This window comes from Ciona intestinalis, chromosome 12, assembly GCF_000224145.3.
Source record: "Ciona intestinalis chromosome 12, KH, whole genome shotgun sequence".
Lineage (NCBI taxonomy): Eukaryota > Metazoa > Chordata > Ascidiacea > Phlebobranchia > Cionidae > Ciona > Ciona intestinalis.
Window position 1 is genome coordinate 1,794,660 of NC_020177.2, and position 27,424 is coordinate 1,822,083.

At 35.6% G+C, this 27,424-nt stretch overlaps 3 protein-coding genes and 2 long non-coding RNA genes across 7 annotated transcripts in view; 2 read left to right on the forward strand and 3 right to left on the reverse strand.

Annotated features, from left to right (window-relative positions):
* LOC113474730 lies at window positions 1–13,030 on the reverse strand. Its single transcript, XR_003396419.1, has 3 exons — window positions 13,020–13,030; window positions 4,960–4,968; window positions 1–775 (listed from the first exon to the last, which is right to left on the reverse strand). It is a non-coding gene; the product is annotated as an uncharacterized LOC113474730 (long non-coding RNA).
* zf(cchc)-16 (zinc finger protein) lies at window positions 2,266–4,733 on the forward strand. Its single transcript, NM_001078557.1, is given in 5 exon segments — window positions 2,266–2,371; window positions 2,613–2,732; window positions 3,076–3,191; window positions 3,420–3,564; window positions 3,931–4,733. Coding segments are annotated over 4 exon segments (669 nt in total). The 5' UTR covers window positions 2,266–2,371; window positions 2,613–2,632; the 3' UTR covers window positions 4,239–4,733.
* On the reverse strand, window positions 5,037–11,587 carry LOC100177357 (S-adenosylmethionine synthase). 3 transcript variants are annotated; one of them, XM_018814336.2, is made up of 10 exons: window positions 11,387–11,582; window positions 10,684–10,761; window positions 10,483–10,605; window positions 9,724–9,980; window positions 9,474–9,599; window positions 9,089–9,181; window positions 8,076–8,145; window positions 6,529–6,641; window positions 6,052–6,185; window positions 5,037–5,717 (listed from the first exon to the last, which is right to left on the reverse strand). In XM_018814336.2, exons 1-10 carry the CDS (start codon window positions 11,484–11,486, stop codon window positions 5,537–5,539), a joined length of 1,275 nt encoding a protein of 424 aa, XP_018669881.1. In that variant the 5' UTR covers window positions 11,487–11,582; the 3' UTR covers window positions 5,037–5,536. The 3 variants fall into 3 exon arrangements, with proteins under 3 accessions (XP_018669881.1, XP_026692795.1, XP_009860450.1); XM_026836994.1 differs by having other exon boundaries at window positions 6,529–6,629; window positions 8,064–8,145; XM_009862148.3 differs by lacking the exons at window positions 5,037–5,717; window positions 6,052–6,185; window positions 6,529–6,641 and adding exons at window positions 7,092–7,445; window positions 7,770–7,903 and having other exon boundaries at window positions 7,963–8,145; window positions 11,387–11,587.
* On the forward strand, window positions 11,614–18,919 carry LOC113474731. Its single transcript, XR_003396420.1, has 3 exons — window positions 11,614–11,920; window positions 12,891–12,897; window positions 18,908–18,919. It is a non-coding gene; the product is annotated as an uncharacterized LOC113474731 (long non-coding RNA).
* Window positions 13,791–27,424, reverse strand: part of LOC100186790 (histone acetyltransferase KAT6A) — a 29,128-nt gene continuing 15,494 nt past the window's right edge. The window contains exons 11-26 of the mRNA XM_018814321.2: window positions 26,985–27,115; window positions 26,431–26,516; window positions 26,190–26,314; window positions 25,712–25,874; window positions 24,953–25,093; window positions 24,419–24,512; window positions 24,053–24,220; window positions 23,480–23,579; window positions 22,476–22,632; window positions 21,243–21,764; window positions 20,595–20,715; window positions 17,653–19,913; window positions 16,904–17,009; window positions 16,104–16,768; window positions 15,353–15,794; window positions 13,791–15,269 (exon numbers count right to left, since the gene is read on the reverse strand). Of these exons, the coding sequence (XP_018669866.1) occupies window positions 14,194–15,269; window positions 15,353–15,794; window positions 16,104–16,768; window positions 16,904–17,009; window positions 17,653–19,913; window positions 20,595–20,715; window positions 21,243–21,764; window positions 22,476–22,632; window positions 23,480–23,579; window positions 24,053–24,220; window positions 24,419–24,512; window positions 24,953–25,093; window positions 25,712–25,874; window positions 26,190–26,314; window positions 26,431–26,516; window positions 26,985–27,115 (6,358 nt within the window). The 3' untranslated portion in view covers window positions 13,791–14,193. The remainder of the gene's footprint in view (window positions 15,270–15,352; window positions 15,795–16,103; window positions 16,769–16,903; window positions 17,010–17,652; window positions 19,914–20,594; window positions 20,716–21,242; window positions 21,765–22,475; window positions 22,633–23,479; window positions 23,580–24,052; window positions 24,221–24,418; window positions 24,513–24,952; window positions 25,094–25,711; window positions 25,875–26,189; window positions 26,315–26,430; window positions 26,517–26,984; window positions 27,116–27,424) is intronic.

A 27,424-nucleotide genomic window follows, 5' to 3' on the forward strand; every position in this document is an offset into this window, starting at 1 on the left:
TATTAAAACAAACTTTTTAAAGTTTGGCACTAAAAACCTACTAAACTAAATAATGGGGTAATATGGAACAAAGTTACTTTGCCGCACAAACTAATTACGTATCACTTTAAAACGTCATTTTTCTGCTGATTTTATTCCTAGTTCAAGCCATAATGACCTTTGCCTAATTTTCCTATAGACATATCTCGTGCCCAATATCCACAACCATGCAGTATAGAAATAACATTTTTACCACAACATGGAAAATATTTAGTTGATTTTAATTTTAAGCCCATCGGAATGGCAATATTAAAATGATGGACGACGTGCCAAAGTTAGTGGAGACCAAGTTAGGAAACAGATTGTAAAACTTGGGGTTGGTTTTCTACTCTCTCCGGGCCTATGACGTCATGGTTGCCGCCATTATGAATCCCAAAGCATAGCATTTTATCATTGCTGGATGATGTTTTTGTCTAAATATTACGATTTTTTAAGAAACAAGCACTTCTGCGCGTAAAAATGGCTTTCTACTAACGTTATATTCTATCACAACAATAAACCTCACATAAATAATCCACTTTTATTCAACAGTCAATCGATTAAAGTGTTAAAAAGCACGATACTAAGTATACTAACCAAAAACTTAAAAGAACTTAGTTAAAATAAAAAACACCAACTAAACTAAGCTGATTGCTGCTAGTATCAATCGCCAACGTAAAGTAGCCTGTTAAATCACACTGTACGCTAAAGACCAGACAAAATACTCATTTACTCCACATTAATTCTTTCACATTAACTATACATGTTTTCTAGCTTTGTATCGCTTCCTTACAAGAACCAAATAAACACACACCGACTATGCCATTTGTATGGGCAATTCATGCTCTGTGGGATCTATTGGCGGACACAATTGCCGCTTCCTGACCAGTGCTTTTAATCCTTTCAGGCATGTCTGGGTTTAGGGTCAAAGTTTACAGAAATGGTAGTCGTTTAGAATTCCTTCCAAGTCTTGTTGACATTTTACAAACGGATGACCCAAAAGGTGTGGTATCCGACAACGAAGTAAAAGTTGATTTATGTTTGAAAAATGAGCGTCTTCTCATTTCATGCAACACAATATCTAAAATAAGTTCCGATTACTACAGGGCAGTGAATTTAAAACGCCCATCATTTTGCCCATTTCGATGTTTGCCAAAAAACATGGCTTCAGAGATTCCACAAGAAATAAAATGCCAAGGAGTAGATGTTGGCGTTGCATTGCTTCTTGAAAGTATGGATCATAAAGTACTTCTTACAAGACGGAGTCAACACATGAGAACTTTTCCTGGTGTTTGGGTCCCTCCTGGTGGCCATATTGATAAAAATGAGACACTTACAGATGCTGTTTGTCGTGAGTTAAAAGAAGAAACAGGAGTTGTGGTAAAAGATTCAAGTATTGATGTGCTTGGATTATGGGAGTCTACTTATCCTCCATGCTTAGAATGGGGACTCCCTAAAAGACATCACATTGTGATTTACATGCACTGTAACCACTCTGAGCATTCAAGGGAAATTAACAAAAATATTAAACTTCAAATTGAAGAAACTGATTCTTGTATCTGGGTTTCAAGAGAAATCGCACAAAAAATTGTTTCTTATAGTTCAGAAATTTCTAATACGAAATCGGACACACACAAATGCAATGATCATGAAATAATCACTTGTTCGCAATTGGTTAATGGTGGGACAGTAGAAAAACAAATGGTAATAAACCATTTGCTTGCGGATTTTTCAAAGAACAAAACAGAATCAGGAAATAATGAAAGAATAAGTACAGGAACTAAATATGCACTGAAGCTATGGCTTGACAAAGTTGAATGACATTTTAATGTTTAATTTTCTTGTTTTGTATGTTAGAATAAATATAATGATTAGTTGATTTTATTCATATAAAATACAACAGTTTACTAGGCATTATTTTTTGTGTAACTTTTTTTTAATTTGGTGAATTGTACTGTCACTCGGCATTATACACTTAAATGTTTTATGGCTTTTATACAAAGTGTTGTTTCCAGGCAGCACATTAAATTAAATCCAGGACATCTCTTTGAGCAATTTATTTTTAATTTTTTCACATCAATATTTGATATACAAAAAGTTATGGCAAAAGCAATTTGGCTAGGACATTGAATTGTTAGTAAAAATAATGATTAATGAAAGAATGGTTTTAGATTCATGTGGCTGCTATTTTTCGCTTATGTTTAAAATATCTATGCATTCATAATATTTAAAATCTTTCATTTTTAAGTTTAGTAGTGACTGGTGGTACAACATAGTGTTATAACTTCCTTAATTTTGTATAAATTATTTTGATACTGTATGAAGAGAAGAGTGATTTTGGTGAAGTAAAAAGGTAATGCCGTGTTTATTTTGTTTACAAGGCTTTGTGATGTTAAGTTTTACTTATAACGTCCATGGTGCCTGTCATTTATCAACAAACACTGTATTTGCATACTGCATATTATTACTGTTTCGGGATATATATATAAAATAGGACATGCCTATATATACTATGAATGCCCATAGTAGTTTCCTATAATGCCTGTATGCAAAATATGTGCCATACAAAAATGATTCATTAGTATTTTAAACAGAAACACATAGCAAGGACAACATGACTCGTTTTGCGAGAGGAGGTCCGCATCAAAAGACACTGCATGAAGCATCAGCGTGGAAAGATATACAAAAACAAGCTCAGTCAAATCAACATGATGGTAAAAACTATTATTGAATTACTGTTCAAATATTTAAAGACTGCACTTTACTTCATGTAGTATACAATGCCTATGTTTACTGTTTGGTATTTGTATATAGTTGCATTTAAATGAAAACTGGCCAAACTCAGAACAGCTGTAAATAATTACTTCATTTAATCATACAACTTTTAGGATTCTGAAATTAACCATTAGTTATTATTTTATAAATCAAATCAACTGAATCTGAATGATATATATATATGCAATCTGACATGAGTCATGACGTATGGTGAAACAAATTTACTGCAATTGTAAACAAATAATTAAACCAGCACTAAACTAGTTAATGTAATACATACAGATAAAAATTTTCAATATTCATCACAACAAAACCTTGCCATGGATGTGGCGGTGAAAAAAGATAAAAGGAGAGATAATCGGAGAATAAAGAGAATTCGAAAAAAAGAAGCGAAAAAGGTAAACCAATAATTCAAAATTTTATTTTATGCATGTTTGTAATTAGGCTTTCAATTTTTACTATTAAGAAGTTCTTTATAGTTCTATTTAGTGACCTCACTTTATAATTGATAATTTAAAAGAAATTTGTTAGAATAAAAGTGTGCACATACGTTACAGTTGTCAATATGCCATTTTTTAAACATTATGTTGAATTTGAAAACACCATAAACTGATGAAGCCTTTTAGGTGTGCTTCCATTGTCGCATGCCAGGACATGGAATGGCTGATTGTCCTGCTGTGAAGAATGACATGGAACAGGGAACCGATATCTGCTTTAAATGTGGGTCAACTGAACATTTATCAAACGTGTGCTCTGTAAAAGTACCAGCAGGTGTGGTTTGTAATTCCTTACTGTAAAAAATAAACATCTAACTTATATATAAAACTAAATTATTTTTGAATATTAAGTTATATACATTTTAAATGTTTTCTAGGCTTTTTAAGGTACACCCTTATGTTGGTTTTCAATTTTCTTTACTGCTTAAAGAGAAACTGAGGTCATTTGTTAGATTCATGTTGTGATTAGGTTGAATCTAAAATATCAATTTTTTGTACTATGGTATTCTAGATTAATTTAGGAGAACTATCTTCTCACTAAATAAAATATGACTTGCATTCTATTTTTTTCAAAGTTGTATTGTTTGGTTTTTTTACTAAAAATTAAAAAAATTTTGAGTCTGTTCCTTGATCATTTTAGGAAAAGAATTTTTATTTGCGAAGTGTTTCGTGTGTGGAGAAACTGGCCATCTTTCAAAGGCATGTCCAGATAACCCAAGGGGGTTGTACCCTGATGGCGGCAGTTGTCAGCTGTGTGGCTCTGTTGAACATTATAAGAAGGACTGTCCCGACCGTCCGGTAAAAGATGAAATTACAGTTTATAGACATATCATTGGTCGTCATGCAAACAAGCAACACATTAGCATTGATGAAGAAATGAGTTTATATGAGGATACTGATACGATTAAGAAAACTAAATTAAAAACGCATAAAATTGTCAAGTTTTAACATTGCAATAAAACTTCAATATAAACCGTGTTGTTTTGTGTGTTTGTTTTTTATTGTTGTGGTACATACATTGGAAATGAATGAATAAAACTGGGAAACAACAGTAGTTAAAGCACAGGTGTTCTGTTTCAAAGCATATAATATTATTTTGTGTAATTTACATGTATTACTAATAATAAATTCATTTATTACTGTAAATAATAGGAATGTTAAAAGGCACCTGGTGTACCAATTTTTAATTAACTCTTTTTGTGTTTCAATATATTTTGTGTTGTCAACGAATAAAGGTGTAAAATATAAATTTATCATATCATCTCAAAAACTTGATATATTTTGAATATTGAAATGTGGGACAATATGTGCCTAGTGTCCCACTCTGCCCCACCATAATATAATCTATCATGTAACTGTTTTTCTCACATATATTTTTATCAGACAACAAACAAAATATGTTTAATACTTACCAACAATAATCAGCTTTGGTTGCACCTTGCAGGACTTTAAGAATACTATCGAAAAAACACTGAAACAGCTTTTAGTTTACCTTCAAATCAAGACACAGATTCGTGGGCGGCATCGTAGCCCATTCTGCTATAGCCATCATACGTGAATTTGCGGGTGCCAACTTTTTGGGAATTTTTCTGTGTGGCTTACCATTTTATTCAATCTATAACGAAACCTTGGGTTGGAACAATTGCCGTTAACCGTCTTGCCCCAGAACATTTGATATCTACTACTACTACCCTTTACTGCTGCGTATAAATAAATAAGCAACTAGTCTAGTATCAATACATTGAGTGCAACGATTTAACATTTATTTTCTATTGGAGTCGAACATACACTGTTGCTGCGTATAAGCAAACCATAATGTTAATTCACCTGGAAGCGATTATACCACCAGTTTAATGTACTGTACAACCAAAACTATAAATCGCGATACATGAAAGCAAACAAAATATTATATGTACAACTTGTTGCAAAGCAGCTGGAGATGAGAAAGGGCCAACAAAAATGGGAATTGATTAAATGAATAATATGAAAAACAATCAAGACCCCTAGTTCCAACGTACTCGTGTTAAGCGTAAAAAGTAACACACATATTCCGTGTAGGTAAGATGACTTAACATGCCCAACTTCATCACGGAAAATAAAAACAAACCTTGGATTGAGAAAGCTTATACTATCGGGAATGTGACTGCATGTAAAAAATTGCCAAGGGGCGATTGTTGTACTGTTCGGATAAAATCAGTTGCTTTAAAAAATGATAAAATTTTGCGTACAACGGAGTTGAGGCTTTACTAATGTGTATTTCCGTGCCTGGATCGCTTTGTTATCGGGGAATCTCCAGCTTCTTTAAGAGTAGATTGAATCTCGGGGCGAATAACTAAAGTTTTCGGGGTTTCCCAACTGAACTGTTTGCGGCCAAAATGACCATAACAAGCTGTTTCATGGTAGATGGGACGACGAAGGTTTAATTCTCTGAAATGATGAAATGAATATATGGTTGCTAAATGTGTGATCTAGTCTGTTAGTACATGTAGATATTCTCAAACTACCATTAACAATTATGCCTTTGAATAAGGTTAGCAATGACTTTCGAGGTACCGGAAAACCAATATTAACTTTTTTATTAAATAATATTGAACAATTGTCCACATACGGTATACATAGTCTTGCTTTGTGTTTTAGCGACTGTCGTTTTGTTGATGATTCTAGTGTCAACATTTTTAAACCTTACATGAACAATAAATATGTTCAAAAAAATAAAAAAAAATTTCAGAGGAAACTTGTTAAGAATTTCAACACTACACACCTGACAATGATTCCAGGCCTGAGGTCAAAGTTATCGTTGATTACTTGCAGTAATTCTTTATCATGAAGTTTGGAAGTGCCGTATGAGCTCACATAAACAGACAGAGGTTCAGAAATTCCAATTGCATAAGATACCTGAGAAATTGGTTGAATACGTTTTGCAAATTGATATAAAATGAGCAAGTGGCTAGTCTGTTGAGTCATGGCATAATCATCATTTATTCATACGCGCACAGAGTAGCACGGTAACTGGACAGTTTTAATACTGGTGTCTTGTGCACGTGAGTTGCTGGACCATTTAAATGTGTGACAATAAAATTTATCCCCAATTGTAAGTTAATAGTATTCTCGATGTAGCGACAACTTGGTTGGAGCAATTAGCATAAAATGTTTTGCCTGCGAATTGGCAGGCCCACAGTGATAACAGTGAACGCTTTAATAAATGTACATCCATGCCTTTAATAAATGCAATATTTACCTGTACAAGAACACGTCTGCATAGTCCAGCTTTTATAAGGGACTTTGCCACCCATCGTGCAGCATAAGCGGCAGATCGATCAACTTTAGAAAAGTCTTTACCAGAGAAAGCACCTCCCCCGTGAGCACCCCACCCTCCATATGTGTCGACAATAATCTTACGCCCAGTTAAACCAGCATCCCCCTGTGTTAAAATAAAGATTAAATTTTTCGCTTTTTCGTACCTAAAATAACAAGAAATAATTGCCAAATATAAAAAATACTTATATCTGAAATTAAATATCAAATTAGGTATTTCATGACACGAAATTACAGTAATGACACAAAATTACAACATTTCACGTAAACAAATGAGATAACAGAAAAGCAAAACAAAATATTGCGGAAATGAAAGTGTAAGTCAAATCATGAGCATGCAATGAATTAGCGCAACACACAGTGTACCTGTATACAACAGATTCTTGCAGGTAGTACGTTTTTAGGTTGATGGAAATTTTTCCACCTGTTTCTGACTAAAACTGTGAGATTTGAACTAATAACTGCGTGCGATACGCATACACAAGATTCTTTTTTGTTTTGTTTATTACGAGTAATTAAATACCAAGAGAATTAAGACTGGCGATCAAAACCACAAGATTTGTTTATGTAGAAATCACTACCAACACAGAGGTGCCTACAAAGAACAAGAACTTATCGAGATAGAAATAAGGATCGGTTATGACTGAGTATGGAATAGGTTATTGAAGCTTGGAGTTCCACAAAGAGAGGATGGAACTCTTAAAACCTATTTCAGGGTGACAGTTTTAACTGAGATTTGGAATGACAATTTTTTTTGGAACTTCCCAAGAAAACTCGCTGCTACCAAAATGACCGTTCACGCTTGTTTTAAAGTAGATTGGTGTTTTGAGGTTGAGGGACCTTCAAGATTGGTGCAAGTTATTTAGGTGTAGTGTTTAGTTTGAAGTTTTAAAACAGCATCTGTCCCAAGGGCAAGGTTGCACTGAGTATTTAAGTTTCTAGTGTAACAATGGCTTTCTTATGTTTTATGCGATTGTATTTGATATGTTCTTTAACATCACATATTGAATATATTTCTTGCAAGCTAGTTCTTCTGTGAGGTACACTAAAGTAAAGTCGTAAAGTTCGACTCCTTTTAAACAGAATTTGTTCAGTAAACAGGCGAGCTACAGAACCAACAATTGCCCTTGGGACGCGGCTGCTGCTTTTCTAAACTTTACTCACTTTGTGATAATGCCTGGTCTGAGGTCAAAATTATGCATTGCTATATCGTGCAACTGTGGATTGGTGTACTTGCTCGTGCCATAACTATGCACGTATACAGCCATGGGTTCAGCGATACCGATAGCATAGGAAACCTGGGAGATTCAACAATTAAGAATTCCTAATCTTGTCATTCGAGTAATACACGCAGCACCTGTACAAGGACACGTCGGCAAATCCCCGACTTGACAAAAGACTTTGCCACCCAACGAGCAGCATATGCTGCAGAGCGGTCGACCTTGGATGGGTCTTTACCAGAGAAAGCACCTCCCCCGTGAGCACCCCACCCTCCATATGTGTCGACAATAATCTTACGCCCAGTTAAACCAGCATCCCCCTGTGTTAATAAGTGTTAAGAGGCGTGGAACCCCAACCATCTGCTACTGTGACCTAAACCACCAAAACCTTCACCATAACAAGGCTAACTTCGCGCCTTTGCCCTAATAAGAGCTTGCAGGTTCGTTGACACCAGTGCAGCAATGTGCCTTGCACGAGCACGAGTTAAGGAAAAATATTTGCTAAGAACTCGCTGACGACCAAATTTAAACATGGACATATCAGTTATCAACTTTATTTGTTACGCAATAGGGTGCTAGGCAAATAGTGAGACCCTCACTGGCACCTAAGCTTAACTTTCTGATAATATCTGCACATGTTGCTGAGTTGGCACGATTGACCACACGATTGGTTTGAATGTCTCCGGTTGGCTCTTTACACAAGTTTCTAACAAAGGCTATATGCCCAGGGAAAACATGGCAACTAAATATAGCTCATGTATGTTAAGCATACACCTTACTTATCAAAGGACTTCATTGTTCAGCTACCTCAGTGACAAAACAACTTTGCGTAACTACATTACACAGCATGCTGATGTCATGCTCTTGCGATGACTCCGCAAAAAAAATGATGAATCATAATAAGAAAATTATAAAAGTGATAAAAACCAGTACTCCTAGTGTAAGTACCCTAAAAATAATTTGCCCAATTTCCCTGGTAACTAAAAGATTTTCCATATTAAACTACTTTCAAACTTTAATGTAAATAAAATAAAACTGAAATTTAAACAAGTGACAAAAAAATGGTTGAACTTATAAATTGAACTTGTTGTAAACAATGTTAATCCCATGCAGTGAACTGGAGACTTCAATGTTAAACAAACGTTACATTACACTCTAAGTGGTAGTTAGTGTTGTAGAGATGCAAGCAAGTACAAGATACATGCAATATATTATCTTATGGGTAACAAAGGGTAAAGTATGTGAAAAATATATGAGACTCACCATAGGTCCTCCTGTGATAAACTTTCCAGATGGTTGAATATGATAAATTGTATTTTCATCCAAATATTGAGAGGGAACCACAGCTTTTATGATCTGAGTAATTTAGAATAAAAAAATGTTAAGTTTTGTATGCAACACCTTAACCATGTGTTGGTGGTTCACTGCATGTTACACTTTAATCTTTTTTAAATACATTTTTACTCTTGGGATTTAAAATAAGTCACAGCTAGGTTGTATATTTAGATTCTTCATGTTAAAACATTGAATAAAATATTTTTCTTCTTTGAATGTATATTTTATACAGTAAGTAACAGGTATGATTTTATTACAATCACAATATAAATGGTTAATAAAAATGAAAAAAGGGTTTGTCATTTTTACCGACCTTTTCAAGAATTTCTTTCCTCATTTTTTCAAGTGAGATTTGTTCATCGTGTTGTGTGGAGATGACAATGGTGTGGACACGAATCGGGACGACTGCTCCGTGCTCCAAACGATGCTCTATGGTGACCTGGAAGATTTAATAGTGGTTAGCAAAAGTCAAGGCATAATATAAAAATGCAAGACAAACATTTGGCTTCTTCATTAAAGCTTAAAAAAGCTTTAAATTTAAGCTTGAAAAGTACAAAACTTACCTGTGTTTTCGAATCTGGCCTCAGCCAAGCCAGAGTCCCATCTCTTCTTAGTTCAGAAAGTTTCTCATTGAGTCGGTGGGCTAATGTGACAGTGAGTGGCATGCATTCCTCTGTCTCATCTGTTGCATAACCGAACATAAGACCCTGATCCCCGGCTCCTATGTCTTCCTCTTTCTTCCCGATGTGAACAGCATCAGCAATCTCCGGACTCTGTTGCTCAACAGCAAGGAGAACGTTGCAGGTTTTGCAATCAAAGCCTGAAACACAAAACAAGTAGAGGTCAACCAATATATTAGGCAGGTGTTTTTGACTACCACTCTACCAATAAGCAATATATGTAAAAGTGAGATATAAACCGTTGATGCGATGTAATGTCGATCATATCTTTTTTGTTCACAGAGGAAAAAATACTAATAAAAATTTAAAACCTTAATGTTACCTACTGGAGAACAGGCAGAACAACTTCTCTTTATCACCACTTGATGAATTATATATTTAATTCAAGTCCATAACTAAATAATATTATTTGTTTGTTTCTTCTTAATATCTTAAATAACAAATTATTTTCATATCTAGTTTGGTATTGGTCTGTCTCCACTACAAGTATTCTAAACTAAGTAATTCTCGAGTAACAACAAGACTAGTGAAAACCATAAACAATAAGCAGAAGTGAGTTTGTGCAATATCTCACATAAACAAGTCTGTTTATCTTTCAGGTTTTGTTTTGTATATGTTTGTGTTGGTCATTCTAAAACTTACCTTTGCTTGAGTCATCATAACCGATGTGTTTAATAGTATCACGAATGACTTTTTGGTAATCGATAACCGCTTTTGATGTGATTTCGCCACCAACTAAAACCATGCCAGTCTTTGCAAAGGTTTCTGCAAAAAAGTTTGTATAATAAAATTTATGTACAGCTGAATGCTAGTGAATATTTAATAAAATGTTATTTTCCTTACCACATGCAACTTTTGCATTTGGATCGATGGCTAAATGGGCATCAAGTATAGCATCACTCACTTGGTCACATAGTTTATCTGAAACAATGGATTTTATTAGTTGACCAAATGGAAAATTTCTCCAATATTTTAACCAAGCACTGATAAACAGCCTACTGCTGCTGTAATATGGAAAACTTTAAATATGTTGTAAGTTTTATCACACCACAAAATAGGCAAAATTGGAATTATTGGCTTAAACATGAAAGCTTGGTGAAACTTTCACTTTTAGTGTTATGGGACTTTAAGCTTTATTGAAGAACTAAGCCTTATTTAATTTATAGTTATCTCATACAGTAGGCTTAACTATGCACTCTATACAACAAGAACATAATTAAAGTAGCATGTATAACTGAACAGACTAAGAAATCTAAATAATTTAGTAACACAACTCATCCACAAGTGACCAAACTACAATAATCCAACATACCAACTGCTGTGTTGGCCATTTAATTTTTCATAACACATTATTTATTTATATAGGTGAAAAAACGTTACAGCTTTTAAAGTGAATAGGCTAATCTACATAAGTTTAAGGTGTTTAACCATAAAAATATATATATTTGACCTTATTTTGAACAAACTGCCTATGTGGTATATGGTATATATAGCTAGAATAAATGTTGAAATTCAGGTGGAATTTAAAGTTAAAATAACATTATACCTGGGTGACCTTCCCCCACAGACTCAGATGTGAAAAGAAATGTTTCTTCTTCATGACCATCACCATTGAAACCGTTTTGACTGATCATCGTTTCTGGCATTATTAAGATGTGGAATAAATATTCTAAAATTGGAACTAAAACTTGTAAAGAGCTTAAGAAACTGAGATTCCCTAAAAAAATAAAACAGTCAACACCTTGTTTTCCGAACTACATGTTAAACTGGAACCTTGTTTGGATATTTAGTGCGTTTTATCATTAATCTGCGTGCGACAGTGGTCTATCATATATTCAAAAAATGTACGGTATGAATGTTGAAACCTCACATATATTTGTTGAAATTTATTATCTATCATGTGAAAGTAACATGTGTGGCTGTGCGATTAAACTAACTTCCTTCCTGCGTTTACATCTGTTGCTGAATAACCCATCTGTCCTACCAGTACGCGGATTCACATTTCGAAATTCCCGCGAAACAACCGCCCACACGGCGCTACCAACCACTCGCCACAACCATTCGCGAAACTGAGAAGGCAGTCACAGCGAATCGATCTCTTTTATAGCGCGTGAACGTCATACCGTGGTTACTGGCGTGAGACGAGCAGACGCATAGAAAACTCATATGCTTTTTTGTTTGTCCCACATAAATAAAACGGAGTAACTTCCCAAAACCGTGATACATTCTTTTTTCTATTCACGTGACCGCCAACTCCGTCCGAATTTCGCTTAGTCTCCGCTCTAAAAAATAGGCGCACAGTGGTTTTTTAGGAGGTTTTAGCTGTTTATTTCAAAAACTACACCAACTATTTAAGTTTGTTGGACCAGTTTAGTTATTTAGTAGGTTACTGGGTTATCTTACACTCTTACAGTTTAGCGTTTGTTTAGGAAATTTGATTGATTAATAAATTTAATTAAAAACGTTCAAACAAACGGTTTGTTAAAAATCAATATATTTGAAAATTGTTGTTTTTCTATATAAATTTATATTAAATCAAAAAACGAAAAAAAATAAAAAAAACGCCCTGGATTCGATTGAATTAAAACTTTCGCAAAATTCGTTATGCAAAAGCACAACAAGTATCACCTTGGTTTGGGAATGCACACCAGATTGCAACACCTCACTTAGGAATAGTAAAATGACTTTTCATGCTCTTTATACGGGCTATAAGCGCCGAGAAGCCACGTTGGTCTTGTGCAAACAACACGAGGCTTTCATTCATGTCTGAACAAAATGTAGGTACGAGTACCACATCATTCAATGCACTTTGGTCATAGCAGCATGTGTTGCACGCATGATAAAGTTACGTGTTTAAATATCGCGCAATTACACTGGTAAACAAAACTGCTTTACTTATTACACTGTCTCTGTAAATTCATAATTACATAACTTATTTACACAGTGCTTACGGGTATATTGAGATAACCACGAGCACTGAGTTTATACATTAATAAATCATATATAAACTTAAAGCATGGCCCACGGCCTACTACAACAGTACGTTATAGCATGTCTGTATACTGATACACGGATGGTCTAGCTAAATGAATCCCAATGATATATGACACATATATATGCGAGGAGCTTCTTACGCAATGTTACAATATATAGGTGACAACCAATCACGGCTACCGCACTTTAAAACAAGTGCAAATGTGACCACAAAGAATCGTTTTAAATCTACCGATCATATTTGGATAACATAGTACCATATAGTGAGACATTATAATGTATAATTTATGTACGAAGAATACTTTTATAATGTCTTTTGTGTAATTTTTGTCTAAAATAAAGTGGGATGGGGCAAGATAGGACATATTTTCATTTAGTTTTTTTCGTCCCATTAAGTGGTAAACAAAGAACATTCAATTAATTATAAAAACCCAATATCCTCTAGACTTCCGTTGTTAATTAATTAATGTTTGTGAATGTTAATACGGCTTTATTAATTACCGACTTCGAAATTTCTACCGATTTATTAAAATTGTGCATGTCTTGAGTGACGAAAATCGAAAAGTGGACATTTTAATCTGGGATAGATGTTGGAAAAAAACTGAAAGTCTTTCTCTACAAACAGAGCAACTTGTAATAAACAATCAGCGTAAGCTGTACTTTGTCTGGAGGAGGGCTTTCAAAAGATAGTATTATCATAAAAACGTCAACCCGTGAGCAAACACGCAAGGGTGTGCAATCAAGGAAAAACAATACCTGTACAGTTTTAGAAGCCTTCTATCTCTCTCGATTGTTGGCAAACAATAGGTCAGACAATCAACAATTCGTCGTGATAAGAAAAACATATAGACGTATCACCCTTCATGGAATCTTGGCTGTTTACGGTTAATGGAATAACCTCTGAACATTTCCCTTATGCCGCTACATGTTAAAGAACAAATGAAAAACAAACAGTGTTTATGGATCCAATTCTATTTACATTCGTTCGTCTGAAAGCTACACCTGTTGTTACGTCATTAACAAACAGCGTTTCAACGTGGGAAGGATGCAACTGCAACCAGACGTGCAAAAAAAGCGACAAAAGTCGGTGCTAAATTGTAAAATGCTATGTTGGTGGCCCCAAAAGACGTGACCTTTTTCGATCGATTAAAAAAAGCAAAAGCGTAAACAACGAGCAAAAACACACCTTGTACAGCGCACTTATAAATCTGGGTAAAAGGAGTTAATACGGGGTTGGTTTTTGTACGAGAAAATTTGGAGCATATTTTTCAGGTTTAGTAGAAAAAATGTTGTCACAACGACTAAGCACGCTTGAAATAGGGAGTATGTAGTAAGAAAATAAACCAACGTGCTGGAACTTTACCCGTACATGTACGGGTTATAGTAGGTTCCAGGGTTTTGAGGATAGGCATTGTAAGGTTGGTTATGATAGCCTATACGTCGGTTAGAAGTGTCATTGGGATTAAAAACCCCATTTCGTGAGGCCAGCGGGTCGTAACCGACTGGAGGTCGTTGATAGGACTCTGGTTCTCGTGGGTAGGGCTGGCCCGGTAAGCGCGGAACCAGTAAAGGGTTCGGGGTCAATTTGTTCGAAGTGTGGTAACTACCCGACGACCCGGCCGCTAGATCGTTCGTCGGGTTAGGGTTGAGACGATACTGGGACTCAAACTGACATGAAGCGCCTTGTGAAGGGTAGCTAGGGTAACCCCCGAAGCCCCCGTGCCACTGCTCGTAAGTGGGAGCATGGTGGGTGAATGGGCCGTATCCGCCTGGCTGTCGCGGCCAAATTTGTGAGTGCGGCGGCCACGGGTGACCGGGTACGTGTTCAGGACCTGCTCTGTAACCCGGGTGGTATGATGCTTCGTTTTTGTAACTCCCATGCTGCTTTTGTTCAGGCCTATGCCCGTGGTAAGTCGCTTGTGTGGTTGAGTTATCTGCAGGATGTGAAGGAGTTGTAACTGTGGTATGCGGCTGGCACATTTCACCCGGCACAGACTGTACGCTGGCGGGTCGGTCACCGGTAGAGTATTGCGGCATTTTTTGATTTAAATCATAATTGTCTGGTTTCTGAAACGCCGGGGAGCCGGTCGGGTACGTTGGTGTCTTGTTGGGTTGGCAAGATACCTTATGTGTCAGTTTCTGCAGCTCTAAGAGACTGTTTGCCCTGGTTAGATCTTTCGTGCGATCTTGTGTTCGTGATTCGTCGTAACTGTTACATGCGGGTTGTGCGCATGGCGACATCCGCTGGTTGACATGCGCGAAACCTGCGCTGCTCGTCACTGCGCAGCTGGGACGATTCGGTGAAGTTGATTGCTTCTTGTTCACGTAATACGGATCCGGGCTAAGTACTGTACCGCTGGGTGGCTTCGGTGGAGTTCCTTGGCATGATAATAAACCGTGGTTGGTGGGAGATGCGAGGTACTCGCTACCGTGACCTGAAAACATGATTGATTTAATTATAACAGTGGGTTTTACCATTAAAATATTTTTCAAGCTTGTGTAATAAAAAATACCATACCTGAGTCGTTGCTTGGTGCCGAGTATATAATTGGTGGTGCAGCAGTCGTACTTTGTCCCATACCAACCACGGAAACGCTGGACTGCGGGGATGAGTACGTTGGGTCAGGGTGCTGGTTTGGAACCATAGACTGTCCCGAGTGGTCGCAACTGCTAGGGTTGATACTTGGTATGCTGTCTGGTGACGTATATGGGCTACAGCTATTATTGCTGAGAGTCTCATATCCACTCGACGAGCCAAAGTCTGCACCAGCGGCACCATTAGGGAAAACGTGTCCATGTGTGTGGTTGCTTGGTCCCTGGACCGCACCGGGGGGACAAGGGGCTGGCATCTGCCCCACGTCTACGCCAGTATGGGTGTACTCAAGACGGGTGGAGGGACAGGGAATCACACCCTGGTAATTTCCCTTTTGCGTTTGACCCACCATGTGTGGCTGATCCATCTGAAGAAAATAATATGTATGAAAAATCATAAAGAGTGGTCAAAAACGTTTTTGTTTTACACTAAAAATTATTACTAATTCGAATTCGGTTTGCAAATTTAAGTATTATGTAAACTAATGTAAACCTAATTTTTTTAATAAAATGTTAATGTTATATTGCTTAAAACAAGTAATGGTATTGTTTCAAACTAAAAACGCTTACTAATTCGGTTTGCAAATTTAGAAAAAAATATGCGGCTTACGTTCCATTCATAAAATAATACAACTTATTGATGCATTGGCTCACATATAATAAATAGGATATTTCACCTGCATTGGTTGTTCTTGCCTTGCCCCCTTATTCAATGTACATGATGTATCATATATTGCCACTCTATTGTTGGTGTAACTATTCTGATACTGCATGTTGTCGTGGTACATCTGCTGTTGTGGGTACGAGTTTGTGTACGAACTGTTGCTCTGAAACTGTGTTCCTGTATTTGTGGATTGGAATGTTGTTGTATCATGTGCAGAAATTGGTGCGTTATATTCCTGGTTGTACCGACATTGCTGGAGTAATGGTGTTGACACATCTGTATTGTTACAGGTCTTGTACTGGGAGTTTGAGTTAATATCTTGCTCAATGTCTGTGTAGGACTGCCCTTCCGTAGTGAGTTGTTTACTTGTATTTGATTGGATATCAAAAGTTTCTAAAGATTTTTTTGAGAAATTGCAGTCAGTGAAATTAGTTGGTATGGATGATGTAATGTTTGAATCTTGGGGAAAACTTGACGGAACATTTTGATTTAAATCTTCACCTATATCGGCAACTAATGTTGTGTTAAGAGTTATATCAGAGCTGGAAGATTCATTTTCCTTATTTTCCATGACTACTTCACTCTCTTCCTCTTCTTCTTCAATCTTAGTCTCCCCTTCATTCCCAACATCAGTGGAAGATTGTTCATAGTTTTCCAAAACCTCGCTATATTCCAGATCTAGAAATTTTAATTATTGATTATTGTTGTGTTTGTATATACTGTTGTTGCGTACAAGCTAAATTAAATAAGAATTTTTAGATTATTTTAGCAGAGCACAAATATTAAAAACACTTTCAACCACCATTAACTTACCGATTGGTGAATCTTGATTATCTGGAATAATTGAAGCAACAGCTGCTGATATTTCTCGTTGTTCTTCCTTGGTAGTCGATATGTTGCGATCCATTTGAAAAGGAATCTGAAAGTCAAATGCAATTTAAAGTAAGCTTATGATGTTGATTGGTTAATAAACAGCCCTGTATGATTTTATAACTTCACAAACCTATAGTTTTAATAGCAGACAATTTATTTACAACACTTATAGTGGATAGCTTTCGCAGATGTAGTCCTGCAAAACAGGAAAAGGCTTGGTAGGAAGGAACCTAAGAATCGGGAATGCTTATTCGCGAGCACGTCGTTTTCAGACCGACTAAAAATCAACCTGGGTGAAGGGTAATGGGCCAAATCTGCCTAAATCAAAGTTCTTAAAGCCCCACCCATAAAACATTTTACCACTAGTCCATTAACTTCCTATCTATATACCAGTTTAAATCAGTACAAAAAACACATAATATAGTAGGGTGGGAGAAGATGGCACACTATTTAACTTTATTTTCTTGTCCCATTTAGTAGTAAACAAAAAACATTCAAAGAAATATGAAACTATGTCCTCATGACTCTCATAGACCGTTGTTAATTGTTTAACACACGATCAGGATATCTGGATATTATGTGCTAAAGCAGTCCCATCTTCCCCCACCCTACTATAAGTGGCAAATGTTCTGATTACATACCAATTGTGGCAAATTTTTTGGTTATAATAAAAAAAATAAACAACTTACGATTCTATCATTTTTAACATCTGGTAGTGCATCGTTATCCACCATATTATCGTTAGTTGCTTCAATAAAGCCAGTCGCTGCTTTTTGTTCATTTTCCGCTCTCATGGCAATCTCAGCAGCAAGTGCAGAGGAAGGACGAATTTCATCAACAGCTGGGAAAACTGTGCCAAGACTACTTTCATCAATAACATCAGCTATTGAGGTTGGTTGGGAGTCACTGAATGAGGATTCCTTGGCAGGTGACTCCGGGTTTATATCCCAGGAATCAGGGTTACCTTTTGTTGAGTTGGGATCCCATTTAGGTAACGTTGGGTCTCCGTTTCGCTTGAGTAATTTCTCTTCCTTTTCTGTTGTCACCTCGCTGTCTGACCCTGCACTGCCACCGGTGGATTCGTAATCACACCAAGATTTCGAGTCATCTTGCCCCGGAGATCCCATCTTCTTTACTAAACCATCCGGTTCAGATTCATCTTTTATCCTCTGCTCCTCTTCAATCTCTTTCACTTCTTTTAGGTCCACAAGGTCATCCTCATCTATTTGAGGACCTTCCGTGATCTTTTCAGAGGAGCTCCCAGAGACAGAATTGGTCGTATGATACCCGTCTTCCGTCCTCATCACCGTCAACTTGATTCCACCTTTCGACGGAAGATCTTTCTCCTGTTTTGGTTTTCTCCCTCTCTTCTTCAGCTTTGGCTTTTCAGCCAATTTTTCAGGGTTGAGTGGTGCAACAGGGTTCTTTCTGGGCCTCCCCCTACCCCGCTTCACCATCCCAACCTTTTTTTCTTCCCCTCCCCCCCTATTTGTTGCCCCCAGGCCATAGTCTTTCATTTCTGTGGTGTCTTTTTCCTTCACCTGATCACTTGTTGCAACGTCATCTGTAGAATTTGAGTCAAGTAATTGATGTGATTTAAGTTTGTGACATTTTTGTGTGTTTGATTTTCGTTTCGAAAGTTTCTTCGCTTTCTCCTGACCTCGCCACTGCAGATCGAAATTCTCCGTGGCGACAAAATCCGCTTCAACATCGGATGACGATGACTCAGCAGATGATGAACATGATGAGTCAGCATCGGAAGAAGATGATGAACTTGGATCATTATCTTCATCCAAGTTGCTCCGGGTCATGTCACGGTACACGGTCAGTGACGAAGGACGAAGTGTCACTTTAGAACCGGAGGATTTCTTCTGTTGGTGCTGGATGTTAGCGGAACGAAAAGACATCATGTTGAATCCTCCCTCATTGGGAAGAGAGAACGAGCTGCGTTGAGACTGCGCCGTGTTTGCTGTGCCTGAGCTCAACGTGGAGATCCATGGCTTAGCGAATGCGACGGTCGAAACCTGGTTTTCAGATTTGTTTAGTGGGTTGAGTAGACTGTTACTTTGGTCCTGGGGGCATAATCCTAAAAAAGTTCTGTTTAACACTTTATTCTCACCCAGAACAGGAAAGCCCTGGTTTAACTGGGTGTCAGTACATTTGGACTCTTCTTCTTGAGGTCCTGCATCTTCATCAGAACTCGAGTTATCTTTGGAGGACCTCTCATGTGGACGTCGGGGAGAGCGAGAAGACAGAATACAGCTTGCTACAAAATTTTCGCCGGCAATTGCGCTGCGTCGTCTTCGTTTTGGCTCCGGTGACTCATATTCTTGCTGTTTCAATGAACTTAACGTTGGTTGTGAAAATGAAGGACTACGGAGTCTTTTGGCTGGTGAGACTGTCACGCTTGCTACAACCACATGGGTAGAATCTTTTAATGCATCGTATAAGTTTGTGGACTTGGTTTCAGAATCTTGCTGCTTCACGTTGTTTCCATTGCAGTTAAGCTGTTTCAGGGATTCTTTACCTTCAGCTACTTTCGGTTCACATTTCCGCCGAAAAAATCTATCCATGGTAGTTTGTTTGGTGGATTTAACTGGAGAAGCAGGTGTTGGTGACTTAGATGGCTGGGGTGGTGTATTCTCTCTCTCTTTAGGTGACAGCAGCATTTTACGCGGCCTACCAGGACGCTTTGGAGACTTGACCGGAGATCCGTTGCCTAATTTCTGGCAGACAGGTTTTTTAATCTTCCTCCTTATTGCCCCCCACTGGTAGCCTTTAGATTTTCGTCGACGGCCTTTTTTCCTCGGCAGAATCCGACCTTTTGCCACAATGGGAACAAATGTTTCGTCGTCACTTTCCGTATCTTTGCTTGCACCAGAAGCACTTGTGGTTTCGAAACTCAACGTATCATCATGAGAAGCAGCTCGTGCCGAGTTTGCCTCAGATTCTAAATTAAAAATATATAAAACAATTATTATTTAATAATCATGTAACTTTGCAATGTTTAAACCAAAAAAATGATAATGGTAATTATGTAGGGTGTTGTAGCATTTGTTGCGTTGATTATTTTCACAAATAAAGATTGAATGCATTCAACATGTAAGGATTAAAATTGTGTTTGCTTTAAAGAAAATTTGTTCTTTGGATATTTTGCATATTTAATTGTTGTTAGTGTAGACATTATTGTTAATTAACCCTACAATGCGACGCATACTGAAGAACGTTTAGTATAAACAAGTGATTAATGTAACTAGAAAATTTTTACTGCATATAGAAGCAAAAATCTAAAAATGTTTCATTATTTTGTGTACTGAAGCAGGTCTAAATCCCAATTCCCCTAACATGTCTCGATGTATAGTAGGGTGGGGGAAGATGGGAAACTCTTTTATTCTATTTTATCGTCCAATTTTTTATCATTTTTATTTTATCAGTATGAAACAAAGAAATTTAAAGCAATACAAAACTGTATCCTTATGTCTTTCAAACACCATTGTTAATGGTTTATAACACAATCAGGATATTTGGATATTATTTGCTAAAGGTGTCCCGTCTTTCCCCACCCTACTATATGACCTCACCGATATAGAGTAAAATTCCGTATTTTGATCAAAGTTAAAACACATCATACCTCGTTCATCTGCATCATTAATTTCAGTCTCCGACTCGGAGGATAGATGAGGACCTCCCAACCTCCATCCACTCCCTGTAGCTGATGGCTCTGCATCACTTTGTGTCTTCTCGGAAGATTTCTACGAAAATAAAAAAATTAATTGTTGCTGTTGAAAATGTTATGAATTAAATTCTGTTGGTATTTTTTAACATCCCATTCAAGTTGCTTTTATCGGGTAAAAGCACAAAGTTTTTCACCTTTTTAAATCACTAATGAATCAAGAAAACAATAATGTGGCAGCTGTGGTTTCACTTTATGTAAAAGCTGTATTTTAAGTTAAGTAGCAAATAAATAATCACCCAGATTTGTTCACATTTTAATATCAGATAAACTGATCATACTCAGCCAGAATACCAGTGTCAGAAAATGCCATTTTTCCTTTAGATAGATTCAAACTGTGTATGTTGGGAAATGGCTTGGGTAGTCAGTTGTTTTACCAAACCTTGCTTTATTAACAAAACATACAAAAAGTAGGATTCGTACAAAATTGTAACAAAACTTAAAACAGATTTTTAAACGACCCAAGTGTGCTGCTACCCAAATCAGTAGGATATAAAGACTGCAGGAACAGCATTTTTTTTAATGCGATTAAAATAAAAAACTTACTTCAGAAATTTTCTTTTTCTTTTTTCTTGACTTAATCCTACCCCACGGATATCCCTTAACTTTCCTCTTTCTTCTCTTCCGGAGGGGAGAGAAAGAAGAGCTTAATGATGTTGCATCGCATTGTGATGTCACAGACACATCTTTGGTGAGCGGGAACACTGAATCGGAAGGAAATGATTTCCGAGGTCTGCCACGACGCTTCGCCCCAGATTTCTCGTTAGAAGAACTTGTATCACTCATTTTATCATCATGTTGTTCAACGGGTTCATTTTTATCTTCAAAATAATCAATGCTCTCACATAAGTCTACATCATTTGCTACATTCTCTGTTGTATTGTTTTCCTGATGAGGATGTTGTTCTCCATCTTCCTCAGCATCTTCTTGTGCTTCAGGATCTACATTAGCATCCTCCGTAGCTTCAATATGCTCCTCAGCCACATGAGATGTTCCGTTAATCGATGTTTTTTGCTCGGTTGATGGCCTGATCTTTTCTGGAGTTGTAGAAGGCGACTTCAGAACTGACTAAAACAGAAAATAAAATTAAGTTTTACCTAAATTGGTATTTGTTGTTCAGTTTTACTCTTGTATCACAGATAGGGCTGTGAAAAAGTTTACGGTTAACCGCTAACAGAAAGTTCTAGTTGTTAATCGAACTATGACGTCATAGGGCATACCCGTATAATAATATCTGTCTTATTTACTCTGTGAAGTTTCCTTTAAATTCGCAAAAGAAAAGCGATAAACAAGACACTTTTATTAGAATTACAATTGTATCGGTTAATCGGTTAAAACTGAACGGTTAACGGTTAAACAAAAAATGGGAAAATTTACAGCCCTAATCCCAGTTTTATAATATGTGTGAAATTCATATGAAACAGTTTTGATTTTATATTATGAGACATTGCCGATTGGGTTTATATAGAAGTAGGTAATACATTAATTTATATGTCAGATATTATACAAAACTTACATTAACACAGATTCAGCCCTGAAAGGGGTATTTTAATCAGGACAACAAAAAATACAAATGTTAGACAAAATTATACATTTCACATAAAAAAAATTTTAAAAATCCTTTTTTTAATTTGAATTAGATCATACAACAGAATAAATAAAAAAAAAAATACCGGACAACTCGATTTATGTGTTGAGGTTTATGTTGAATTTAAATAAGATCTTCATCAATTTATGTGACAACTCGTCAATATATTAACAAAACTAAGTAAAACTTACCTCATCCGAGCCCCAGCTATTACTTGAAATAAGAGGGGTCCAACGAAGGCAGTCCGAATCAACTGTGGGTCTTGGGGGTCTCGTTGAATCGTTATCCCTCTGTTGCTTCTTCTTGATATATTCCATCACCATCTTTCTCCGTCTTTTCAGATTGAATCTAAGGAAAAAGGTTTAGTTAACTTGTAATGAATTCCGCGAATCTGACCCTGATCTGGTGCTCATAGAGTTAAATGATTCTTGTGTAAAGAAATATAGTCAGAGCTACGAAAATGTAACATGGTAGAAATACTTGTACTGTACAGGTTGTACATAACAAGGGTTAACAGTCTATATATATGTAAAGTATATCAACATGGGAGATGGGTTTTTACACATGCTCAACATATTCTAACCAAAACATCAAAAACAATGGGAAAAATATGCAATACCAGGTGTATCGGAATACAGTGAAATAACTGTATACATGCAAACAGCATTAACTTCATTTAGTAAAATTAACAAGTTAAAGCTAGTCTCTTCAAAATATGCAGTGCTTTTAAATATACTTGTCTGTTGATTTAACTTCAAAGATTGTACATAGCATAATACTATCATGTGATTTTTGTTTGTTACATTTTCATAGCACCAAACTGTATTTCACTTAACAAGAATTGTTTAATTTTATGACCACCAAATCAGGGTTAGATTTTTCATTTCATTTTATGCCAGCAGTGGAATACACACATTGGCGCACATGATCGAGCATTGTATGAGTATAAGTAAAATAATATGTGAAGATTTAACAATCACTCATAAACAAATATATCGAAGGTATGTCTATCTTTGCTACTATTTTAAAACATAGATAATAATATTATTTGTCTTTTCAATTACGGTAGTGAAGATTTAGAAATATTTTAAACGAAAAGACAGGATATAGCGACAAAACAACAGTTGTTAAAACACGCTTACAGTTTAAAATACATTTATATTTAATTGAATGTTTATTACACAAGACCCCTCACTTGATTGCATCAACAACTTCTTCCTCACTAGCGCCACCCGGTGTTACACTGATCATACCCAACTTTTGCAACACCATCGCAATGTCATGCGGACATATACCTGTGAAAAAAAGGTTTATCAACAAATTATAAAAGAATGCTACTAATATTTGTGATTTTCAAAAAAAAGTAAAAAAATGTGTATACTAACACTTAGGTGGGAAAAGATGGGACACCGTTTCATTCTATTTTACCCTTGCATTTGATTTTAAACAAAGAACATTATAAGATTTGTACAACCGTAAACCCACTACCAAAGACCGTTGTTAATTGTTTAAAATATGACCAGGGATTTGGGATATTATGTGCTAAAGGTGTCCCATCTTTTCCCAGCCTACTATATGTTACTATATGTTATTATGCTTGAGTTAATATGTTTAGCATGAATATTCCGGACACAGTCATTCCCTTAGTTTAGAAAATCCTGATTTAAAATATTAAAAAAACACAAGCTTTATGATTTTCTGCAGATCTCATTTTAATAATTCTTTTCTTAATTTCGGCAAGAAATCTCTTCATATATTTTTGTAGTACCTGTGCTCTTGCTGATGTCTCGAAGAGAAATATTTTTTTCATTGAGTTGTTTTGAGAAATAGTCGAGTAATGTTGACCTCCAGTAGGCATTGTAAGAAACCTCACCCAGATCAGACAGTGGTTTCTCCGGTGAACCGGCTTGACCTTCTTTGCGAGAAAGCAAATAACCTGGGGTGAATAGAATGTGAAAATTTCATAACTTTAATGCATATAAATATATAAAATTAGTTAGAGTAAAAACAGTTCACTAGTTTTAACAGCATTTTCTTGCTTTATCCACGCACAGCCAGAAAACAACATTTTTTGTGTTTTTTGTTGTAAAAACTTCCAATTGAGAAGTCTGTTACCGTTAAATGAGCAACTTACTGAAATCAATAAGGAACCTCCCATAGCCCTGCCGTTGGTATTGTGGCATGGTCATTATACAAGACACGTTATACTTCTGCTGACAATGCTTTTCCTGTAAGGTAAAAATATTTGTTTTTATGATAAGATTAGATAAACATATACAATGTTTGTTTTGGTTTTAGTTTTTTTGTGTAAACTTTTAAGTGTAATGTGTAAACTTTTTAATTTAAGTTATTATATTTTTTTTTAATCAGCTGCTATGGTTAGGATTATAAATGTGTTGGGTGAAATGGTGATAATGCAAAAGAATGAAACCTAAATATTTTGTGTTATTGTATTTGAACATACTTAAATTGCTTAATTAACAATCTGAATCCAACTAAACAATGTATAGATGAAATACTAAGCAGTAAGCACTGTATTTGCAAATATGCAAAACATCACACTTATGTACATATAACATATAAAACAGTCTGTAATACATTGATACCTATACTATAACCACTATAATATATGCTATTTAATCAAACATATACTATATTATCTTTTTACCTTTGAAAAGTAACCAACCAAATGACAGCCCTTTGAATCATTAATGGTTAGGCAGTAGAATGAAAAAGGTTCCACATCGTAATATAATGTCTTGTGGTCAAGAAACAACTTGGCAAGCAGGCAAAGGTTTTGACAATAGATCTACAAATGTGTAAATGAATTAAATAAAAGAAAAAAAAAATTAATTAAATTAATTTATTTAAAAAAAAAGTAAAAAAAAAGTGTATACTAACACTTTCATTCTATTTTATCCTTGCATTTGATTTTAAACAAGAACATTAAAAGATTTGTACAACCGTAAACCCACTACCAAAGACCGTTGTTAATTGTTTAAAATATGATCAGGGATTTGGGATATTATGTGCTAAAGGTGTCTCATCTTTTCCCAGCCTACTATATGTTATTATTGTAGGCGTTAAAACTTTTTTACTCTTAGCCTACAAACATTTTTGTAATTGTAAATTGGGTCACCAAAATACTTTACTAATTATGAATGCTAAATGTTTAGAACACAACATAAATAGGTTATTATTGATAGGCAGCAAAAGCTTTTACTTGATACTCATTTTCTGCTGTAAACTAGGTTGCATATCAGAAAATTGGCCTAGTTTATTTAATTTAGCTTGGATTGCATTGAGAGTTTAACATAACGTGTAAATAAGTGTACTGAATGTTTCTATAGCTTTAAAAATGTTTAAATATTAATATTTTTACCAATAAAGTCAAAATAGTCATACTATGTATGTAAATTTTGGGCACCTTACTGACATTCCCATCCACCTCAAAGATTGACAAATTATTTGAGCGATAAATCTCATTGGCAGGTGGGTGGAACCACGGACATTTACGAGCGTGTCGCTGAAGTATGGTGTGGGATTTCATGTATTTTAAACAAAACTCGCACAGGAACAGCTTTGGTAACCTAAAATCAAAATCAGCAATATTAATTAAATGTTTAAAATATGGCCAATTAAATATCTGAAATGCTGTTGCCATTTATGATGTAAATCTAAATCAACTCTTGCAAGTTACAATTTTTTTTTTGATAATTAATTTCTGATAGTTTTTTTTTTAAACTTGCAGGCAGTCTATTTTATCGGGTAATTAAATTGGAAGTGTAAGTTTAATCAACTTTATTTTTTCTGCCAAGTAACAACATCTCATTCAGGTCAAATTTATCAGCGTAAATAATATAAATTTTAATTTGTTTAAAATTAATATTAACACAAACACCAACCTAGCATATTCTTGTGGGTAAGGTGACGAATACCAAGTTTCAATTGAATATTTTCCGAACTCGATCGCAGCAGGACACCTAGTGGTTGACGGATCGGGGGTTTCCCCTTCTACCATACCAGTGCGCTAAAAATAAAAATTTATTAAACTTGTATTTCTAAGTAAAATTGTATCCTTTCTACTAAAGTTGGGGTTCAATTTAACCCAAGTTAAAAAAGAAAGAGCTATACATTTTATGTTACCTGAAAAGATTCCTCTCTTGCTTTGAAAAACATGGATTCATCAAGTTCTGTGATGTTTGCTTTGCATGATTTCTCATTGCTTGAATCTGTGGGAAAGCATGGGGTTAATGTGAAAATTAACATTAATGTAAAAAAGGAAAATATGAAACATTCTGTGATTTTTTTTGTATATCCAATAGCTCTAAAAAATTGGACCTTTTTTTGTAAATTAACAATTTAGTAAGCGGAAATGGATTTTAACAGACATGTTGATGCAAAAAGCAAGAACAAAACTTTACCTTATAAAGTTCAATAGTAAACTGAATTATAAAGTAAGAATACCGAAACACATAACTAATCAACCTATACCATTAACATTTTATATAATAAATTATGACACACTATGACATAAGTTATATTAGTTGTATTGTATATTGTTAATATTACAAACAAAAAAATCATTTCTCAAATGTAATTTGTTTATTTTGAAGTGTTAAAATATCAGAATAGTTTCAGTTAAATTTTAAATAAACCTTTTTTGTTACTTTGAATAAATATTTTATGTGTGAACCAACTTTTTGATAAAATGTCTTCTTCTTTTGAACTAGAGTTGTTATCACTGCTTGTGTTGTGTATGATCATGAGTTGTGTGGTCCGTGCTTGCGATGTCATTGTTTTACGTCGACCTACTGATGGGGTAAAGAACCTGGAAAGTGCGGTGTATTAGATACAAATACAGGTATGTCACCGTTGAAGATAATATCTTAAGTCCGAACCCCCCAAATTATTAATATAGGATTTGGTTAGGGAATATTTCATCATCTCAGACCAGGGTTTTTAGAGGAAAGTTTGTAGATTTTGAAGTAATACACCAAAACGCACATTGGAAATTACCCTTTTCAGAGAATTTCGACATCTATCAAAAAATAGGAATGAATAAATGGCAAAACTTTGGTAACCCAATTTCAAGAATATCATTTGACATTACACTTGGATTAACAAACTTTAACATTGC

Excerpts from the sequence above, each read along its gene's own strand:
- LOC100177357 (XM_018814336.2), bottom strand. The coding sequence starts at position 11,486 with ATGCCAGAAACGATGATCAGTCAAAACGGTTTCAATGGTGATGGTCAT. Across the intron at positions 9,981-10,482 it reads TTATGATGACTCAAGCAAAG|GCTTTGATTGCAAAACCTGC; the intron begins GTAAGTTTTAGA and ends TTTGTGTTTCAG. Across the intron at positions 5,718-6,051 it reads AGGCCTGGAATCATTGTCAG|AGAATTAAACCTTCGTCGTC; the intron begins GTGTGTAGTGTT and ends TCATCATTTCAG.